The 8368-nt window shown below is 48.8% G+C and overlaps 1 protein-coding gene across 1 annotated transcript in view; it reads right to left on the bottom strand.

Moving 5' to 3' along the window:
- Positions 1-433: 433 nt before the first annotated feature.
- LOC144093838 (uncharacterized) overlaps positions 434-8368 on the bottom strand; it is a 65188-nt gene continuing 57253 nt past the window's right edge. The window contains exon 2 of the mRNA XM_077627557.1: positions 434-7692. Within this exon, the coding sequence (XP_077483683.1) occupies positions 7406-7692 (287 nt within the window). The 3' untranslated portion in view covers positions 434-7405. The remainder of the gene's footprint in view (positions 7693-8368) is intronic.

The raw sequence follows: 8368 nt of genomic DNA, 5'->3' as shown, positions 1-8368 counted from the left end.
TGCTACTGGCGGCGACATATTTTCTGGTTTGTCTGTTTATCGACAACTTTACGAACTAGAGCACAGGCAGCATAGCCAAGCATGCCATGATGTATTCGGATACAACTCAAGAACTCAAAGCTTTTCCCCCGTAAAAGGACCTCCTTCCAACCAATGGCGTCGGCAGATTCTATGACCCTTGCTAGCGTACACAATGCAGGGAGAGGCAGATGAAATGGAATAGTCTCCTCCCTGCATTGTCCTACCTGCGCTGTCACGCCAGCAGGGACATGAGGATCGGCCGACGCCAATGTCTGGAAGTGGGCCCTTTCACGGGGAGAAGCCGCTTCGTTCTTGAGTTGTAGAAAAATGGTAAACTGCAAGACACCCACGGAGACCTCTGCATGGCGGACTGTTTCGGTCCACCGCGTAGGTTAGGCACCAGCGACAGTGATCCGTGACATCAACCACATTTTAATGACAGCTTAGTTCATACACAGTTCATGACTTCCAAGTAATGCACTGGTATAGCAAGAAGGTGAGAACGACCCGGCTTTGCTTGAAATCACCAACGTATGAGTACATTAACAGGCATCGGACATTTTCTTGTTGTTGTTTTCTTCACTCCACTCGTGTAATTTTGTCGCGATAGGACATTCCTTCTTCATCCGCGTACTCAGTGCACAAAACGTGGTGCCACTTTGGAAGAAAAAAAACATGATAAAGAGGCCACCACTGCCTTCATCACCACAACCCGACAACTTCCTTTTCTTTATTTTTTCTTTGCACCAGCAGCTAATTGCTTGCTCACTGAGTATGCCTTTTGTCACACGACTGCATCTCATCAGGCGCGCGCGCAAACAGAAAAATAAAACATACATACATTTCGCGGTGACTCACTATACGCTATAGGGACCGGGGCAAACAGGGTGGGGAGGTACAACACCATGAATTATGACAGAACAAAAGGTAGGGCTTCACGTCAATACAGAGTTCCTTGTTTTTCCGCGTGAACAATGGAATGCGACATGGATGCATGGTGTCGATGCAGCGACGCGCGCGTTACTTTCTATGTCCCCTATCTGTTTTGATGTCATGTGTACACTTATTATGCCTCGCGGGGTGTTTATGCGTGGTGCGTGTTTCGTGTGTATGCGGTATTTATAAGTATAGAGCTGCTGGCGATCCTGATGGCGGGTATCAAATATTTACAGAGAGAATCTCAAAAAGGCCCAGTCTGTTCTTGCACGGTTTCTCGCTCGCTACAGAGGATTCCTTCGTCTTCACCTGTCGTTCCTATATACCTGACGTCAGAGCTTTCCCCGCTAGGGGAAGCGGGGGGCAGGCTCTATATGCGGCAACTCGGTAAACGCACGCACGACAACGGACGCTAAAACACTCTTTTGCCTCCTTCCTTCTTCGCCGACTGCTGAGTCTAAAAAATATCGAGCCTTCCGCTCATCACTGCGCGCACTGCTTGCTGCTGCTGCTGCTGGCGACTATACGCAATCCTAAAACATGTACACTGCTCCTTAAGAAGACAGGGTGCTCCGCAGCCGCGTCCTTATCAATCTGGCCAACTTCTCCGCTTAGGGGGTCGCTGACATGCACAGTTGGAGAACCACGAGCTGCTTCTCAATGACTACCGTACCTTACACCGGTTCGACAGCGACGCCCCGCGGTGCTGAGGGTGGCTTCTCTGAATCAAGCCCAGGTGGCGCCACAGCCCGCTCACTATCAGCGCCTTCCTCTCTTTCTGACCGCAGCGCAGGCGTTACGTCAACAGCCTAAAAATCCCTAGAAGGTCCTAGAAGTTTCGCTCTCTGGGCAGCCCTGGCTGTCATCAAGGCGAATTTTCATTAACGTGCCACTTGGCGTATTTTAATACTGAAGGCAACGGCACCTCTTCTAAGCCGAGTTCCGAGCACAGAAACGGCTCCACTGACCAAAGTGTTTTTCATTCCAGTTTTGAGTACAACAATTGCGCCTGTCTTTTAAGCGTATTTCAAGTACACAGGCGAGTCGTGACTGTCTGTAGGATGGAGAAGGGCTCCCCTCAGCATCGCGGCCGTACAAAGGACTGCCTGCGGCGTCGCTGCCTTCGTACGCCTCCCGCTAAAATGAACATGGATGGAAAGCACTACATAAATAGTAATGTTTGTGTATACATATATATATTTATATATTTATATCTGAAAAAACTGACTTCAGGTTTTTCCTTCTTCAAATAATTCGGGGTCGAGAGGATTCGTCACGCCAGCGGCGCTCTCTATACAAGCAAAAAGCGGTGTGAGAATGGGCTGCCGTCGGCGTGCGGTTGGTCGACCGGGCGGCGTCTTCGCGACCCCGCCCTCGCTTCAAGCGGGCGGAGCGCGCTCGGCATCAGCGGTCGGGTATGCGCGACTTGTTTTCTCTGTTTTTGTTGTTCACCGCTGCGCTAATTGTGGGGAGAAATATACCCCATCTGCGTTAATGAACGCACTTCTGCAGATATACGTTAAAAGAGAAAAACATAATGGGAAATTTTGTGCACAGCCTGCTTAAATTTGGGCACGGCTGCAAATCAACTAGTGTGCAATGCATCAACAAAAGTGCGGTGAGTTGATCAATGTAAGCGCGCCTCTCGTGGGGATGCCGCGGGAGACACTGTGTATGAAGGAGTGTATGATGTTTCTACGAAGAGGGTGTCTGTAGACTCAAAAGCAGGTACGTCCCTTCAACCGCTGTTGCCGAAGGATGGGCTGGATGGACCAATCGCACGCCGCGGCATGTTTTATGCAGGCGGGTCGAAGCGCTAATGAAAACCGCGTTTCGCTGAGCAAATGCCCAAAACGGTTTTCTTCCTTCTGTCACGGTAAATGCAAACGCAATAAATTAGCACTATAAGGAGAGATCAGCAAATCGAGAACAGTATGGCACGGACCACATTTCTCTAGCTTGCCTTGCCTCCGAACATACATTTGTCTCGACACAGTTTTTTTTTCTTCGTTTGTTTCCTTCTTAACATGACTCTTAACACGTCATCATCGGTTCACTCCTCGAAAGAGAATAAAAATAAACTTGAACCAACCACTATAACTGAGCAGCACATATTCACACACTCTTAAGGGGTGAAAAAAAAAAAAATGCGCAAGTATAAAAACATAAACAATATGTACACAAGAAATTCACAACCACATTCTTAACACAAACGTATTGGGATTTCACCGAATGCTCCAGGTAACATGTGAAAGTGTAAAAATAAAATCAGTATTGTACATTCCTTCTTGTTGGATAATAATCACCAGTGTTAGGTGGTAGGCGTAGAACCTGAGAGACCAAAAAAAAAAAAGAAATAACGCGAGCACAAAACAAACTGAACACAGGTTCGACATTCCACACAAGTACGCACACTCAACACACTTGTTAAACAAGTGAAAACAATTGCTCTGAGAGATGGATGTCAAAATGAAGGAGTTGGCTCGTGTCCTCAAGAACTGAACCTAACCACAAGCATAACCTTCACAACACGCCTTCCTTCAACAACGGTTCCAGAAAACAACCACGCAGCTATAATTGCCTCCTTACTACGCTCTTCTAGGTGGGTTTATTAATCAAAAACGAACCAAAGGGAAACACTCACTTTCCACTTTCATCTGATTTAAAATGAGCTTTCCATCAGTCTTCCAAAAGATGCTCGCGCTTCGACTGCGTTCAACTTTTTTTACCCTCGCTTTATCTTTGCTTCTTATCTTTTCATCTCCTGATCTCAGCAGTGCGGCAAACACGCGGTACAATGCTTTCCAACCAGTCTGTTGCAGTATTTGCATGCGAACACTTTAGATAAACACCGAACACTCACTGCTTTACACCTTCTGCGGCACTTCCGTTTCCACCTCTTCGCTTTTTTTTTTTTTGCACATCCGCGTCGTTTCCGCTTGCGCCTGAGGAGACAACACACACATAGGCACCGCGACTCACACAGCGTCCACAATGTCGTGGCATCATCACCCAATGCGCGTGAGTCTCGAACCTCGTAGACGAGAGTACAGTTCCTTTCTTCATTCCGTGGCCCTTGATGGTTGGTCGAACGCTGCGGCTGCGCCGCGATGACGTCAGCAGCTGACGTCAGACACGCGAGGCGACGCTCGAGGTGTCGCATGATAGGAGAGAGCGGATGAGGCTGTGTAGAGTTCGTGGTCACACCATCACCATCCGCCGCGTGCCTTGGCGAGTTCCTTCTTTGCGTTTGTGTGTGCGAACGTGCATGCATGTGTGTGTGCGCGTGTATGTAACTGTTTTCTAAATCTTTCCTCGTTTTGGTTGTTTGGATCTCTCGCTCTTTTAACTTTTCTTTATCTTTTTTTTACAGATCATACACACTATATATATAAATATATTTTCCTTCTTAGTTTTCTTTGTTTCAGCGGTGTCATCACACATCATACACACACGCGCGCGCAAATATTGCGGTGGTGCCATCTGCCGGTGCAATGTGTAACACGTACGGCTTCTTACATTGCAGCGTCGTCGTCATCGTCGTCGTTTCGAGGTGGGGGCGCTCGCGTGTCTCTTCTTCAGGCGCGCGTTTCACAGGACACAGTGCGGACGAAAAAAAAAAAAAAACAGCGTGGTGTTCGACTCACTGCACCTCCTTCCCCTGAAAAGTTCACTCGAGGAGGGAGGCCGAGGGTATTGACTTCGATCACGTGACCAAGCGTCGATGCCTTTTGGATGACAAGGCGAAGACGATGCGCTGAGTAGAAAGACGGTCGCCGGGATTGCTTGAGTCCGGTTTCGGACACGTTGGAGCCCACGTTGGACTCGCACTCTGGAGAACACACTGAGACGTACACATGCGCTTCCGCCGCACGCTTACAGAGTCCTTGCTGGAAGGAAAGGCGTGTTCACGACGAAAGCCTTTTCCACGTTGTTCGTTTCCATTTGTCTTTCCTCTGCACGGTTTTTCGTCCACGCCTTCGACGAAGCCTCGATGAAGTCCCGACAAAGACGTTGGCTGAACGAGGCCTAATGTTGCAGCACTCCTCGCGCACACACAACGTCCGCTGGTCACGTTTTCGTCTCCTTCGCGGAAGTCGATGCCACAGGAGTCGTGAATTGTGAGTTTTTTGATGGTGGATTCCCTCTTTTTTTTTTTTTCTCAGGGTGGATATATTATCTTCCTCTCCTTCCGTCGTGGTACTTGCTCATGTGACCGCTACATGCACTTCTGGGCAAAAGCTATTCCTTGACCGGATACACTATGGAAGTTGCTGATTCCAGCGATGGCTTGCACTTTTTCTTTCTTGCTTCTTCGTCTTTGAGAGGCGCGATTTTCGCGAAATTCGTTCGTCTTGTCGTTTGTGTTGCGGTTCAATTTCGAAGGGGAATCCGGCCTTAGCTCTGCTTTGCCCAGTATGTCGATCACCACGTACGTAGATAAGACAGTCGTTGTTATTCTCATGTTTGTTTGTTTCCCGAAATGGTGTTTTGCTTCACTGGTATGAGACACGCCGCACGAGATGACAGCCGTCCTCCGGCTTCCCGCATGGAGGATTTATTGTAAAGTTGTGCTCGTTTTGTTAGTTTTAGCCGCGACTAGGAATTGTGAATAAGAAAAAAGAAAGTTTTTTTTTTTCGGATAGACGAAGACTGTACGAACTCATCCGGCATTATGCTAGCGGTGTGTAAAACAAACCTGCGAATTGTAAATTTCGTTTTATGGCCCAATATTTTGAACATCTGATTAGGATTTGGACAGGAACTGAGCCAGCTGTGACATCACCCTATGAGGCCACAGACTGCACATCTTGAAGAAGTCCAAGCGTTAAACTTGACACTTGGAGTCTTCTGTAATTATACATGCCGAATGACAGCTTTGAAACCTGAGCTAGTACCGAGACTGTCAGCTCAACTTAGACGCGTCTTATTCACACTTCCTCCAGATGGGATATTCGCCTGACTCGTCATGTTGGCTACAGCCCAGTTTCCAAACCGCCAGCAGGGTGAACTTTGAGAAGCGGGAATTCGGGTGCCGGATTTGCAGGCAGAATTACATAGCTTTTTTGTGTGTGTTTTTTGAAGCAACTTAAGGCAACGCGGGAGGTCTTGTCGGAGAACAGGCGCCAGATGGTGTTCGTTGAAGCTCGCGCCTGTAGTTAGTTTAGTTATACGTTTGAGAGGTGGTGAAATAGTTATGTACACGGCGGCGGGTGGTTAACTTTTTTTTTCTTTTCGGCGCCAACTCGCTCGTGCTTTTCGTATTTGGTCGTGGTGTACAAGCGTTTCTTTCCTCCGTGAGAAGTGAAAAAGAAGAAGCTCTTTAGCACATGGCAGCCGAAAGCAAGCGAGGGCGGTGGGGCAGAGGGACATCGGCTCCAGAAAAGGCGGTTAGTGTGGGTTAGCTGTCGGTTAGAGATGGTTTGGCACTCAGAAGCCAACGCATGCGCGTCAGAGGAACATTCGCTACCCTTCGTCACAAGGAAGGAGTGAGTATTGCAATGTAAACCTGGAGCGGTGCGGCGCTGTGATCGCTTTGTTTATTAATTTTTTCTTTAATTTTGGAAATGCGCTCGATCCGATATTAGTTTGGTTCCAGTAGCAAACGCGCGGATGGCTCGGAATCGATCACAGCTTACTGGTTTATAATCAGTTAAATACGATCAGAAATTGGACCCTAAGAATGCAGTTTATACTGCGCCGGGCGCTGCCACAATACGCCGACATGATTGCCATTTGTGAGCGGCACTTATGTAGACGAAGAAATTCTGCGAATGGGCGAGCTTTTACTTTGTAGCCGAGCAAAATTTTGACACCTGGCTGCATATCCGACCACTCCAGAAGGAATTATTTAGCCCTGAGTATGAACGTAACACGTACGAGAATAGCGAATGACCTTAGAGCATGACTGCACGAGAGTCTACCGGCAGGCAGTCGCACACACAAACGGTATCCTCTGGTCATGCGAGGGCTTCTGGTTGATTTTCGAATGTTACCCAGCGTAAGGGCGCCTTGCATGAGAGAAATTCCGGTAATCAGAGAGGGTTAAGGGGTAGTCTTTTCGTACAGACGCGTGTTGAGACCGCGCGCGCGCGATACCTACGTGTTGGAGGGAGCGAACGTAAAGAAAAAAAAAACGTTTATTACCGTAATACAAAGACATTAATTCCAGAAGAATACCTTAAGAAAAAAAAAAAACGAGCGAACGAGCCAACAAACGAGGCGGGTCTGTCGACTGATCTCTTTTTCCTTCCCTTCACATATCCTTTCCCTTCGTTTTTTTTTTTTTTTGCTCGTGTTTCTTCCTCTCTGTCTTGCGGGCATGTCGAGAGACGGGAGAGAGAGAAACAGAGAGAGAGAGAGTGTAGAGGTGGTGGTGGTGGTGTGGTGTGGAGGAGGGGGTACGGGCAAACAAACGCTGTTATGAGAATGGCAGCAACTGGCCTGCCTACGCCTTGGTTTCGCCGTGCATGTGCGGATGGTGGTCTGGGATCACCTGCGGGATCTGGGGTGGAATGGTGTTGGCCATCTTGTGCTCCTTCTTCCACTTCATGCGCCGGTTCTGGAACCAGATCTTGATCTGCCGCTCCGAGAGGCACAGGGCGTGTGCTATCTCGATGCGCCGCCGCCGAGTCAGGTAGCGGTTGAAGTGGAACTCCTTCTCCAGCTCCAGCGTCTGGTACCGGGTGTAGGACGTCCGCTGCCGCTTGGTCTCACCCATGGCGTTCACGCCGTCTACGCGAGAGGTGGGGGAGGGAGAAAAGAAAGGAAAAGAACGTTAGTACCTCTTCTCTGCTCTGCCTCCACGAGGAACTGCATGCGGGGGTTCTCATCAGAAAACGCTTTTGTCGGGACCATATGCGCGCTGCGGAGTATATATGGCGACCACAGGTATACACGTGCGTGCGTGTGTGTGGTCGTCGCCTAATGGTGCTAAATGACAGACCACCGCCAGCGTGCGTGTCCTTGCAAAGGAAAGCATGCACGTCTTCCTGCGAAAAGAAATCTTCCGCGACGGCACCTGTGTTGTTGTTTTGTATCTTTTTTACTTGCGGCTGACCATTCCGGGCGTGCATAATGCGCAGTTTTCGCCTTTCGCGCGACGACAAGAAGAATGGATGCGTACGTGTCCACGTGGTTCCTAAGCCATAACAAGTTGGTGGAATGCTCAGGACTAAACATCCCCTTTCTTAACCAGATAAGTTGCTTGCTTAACCGCTTAACAAGATATGAAGTTATAGCACCTTCGGCGGCAATCGTCCTTCCAGCGAAAGCTACAACGATCAAATTTAAGACGACCCACGCGACAACATCGACGGCAGCAGAGCTCGCAGCGCTCTTAACTGCCCTTCATCACATTGGTGACGAACCGCCACACAAATTGACAATATTCTGCGATTCGAAGGCGGCA

The sequence above is a fragment of the Amblyomma americanum genome, chromosome 6, assembly GCF_052857255.1.
Source record: "Amblyomma americanum isolate KBUSLIRL-KWMA chromosome 6, ASM5285725v1, whole genome shotgun sequence".
Lineage (NCBI taxonomy): Eukaryota > Metazoa > Arthropoda > Arachnida > Ixodida > Ixodidae > Amblyomma > Amblyomma americanum.
The sequence above is the reverse complement of the archived record's forward strand: the minus strand, read 5'-3'. Positions and strand labels throughout refer to the sequence as shown.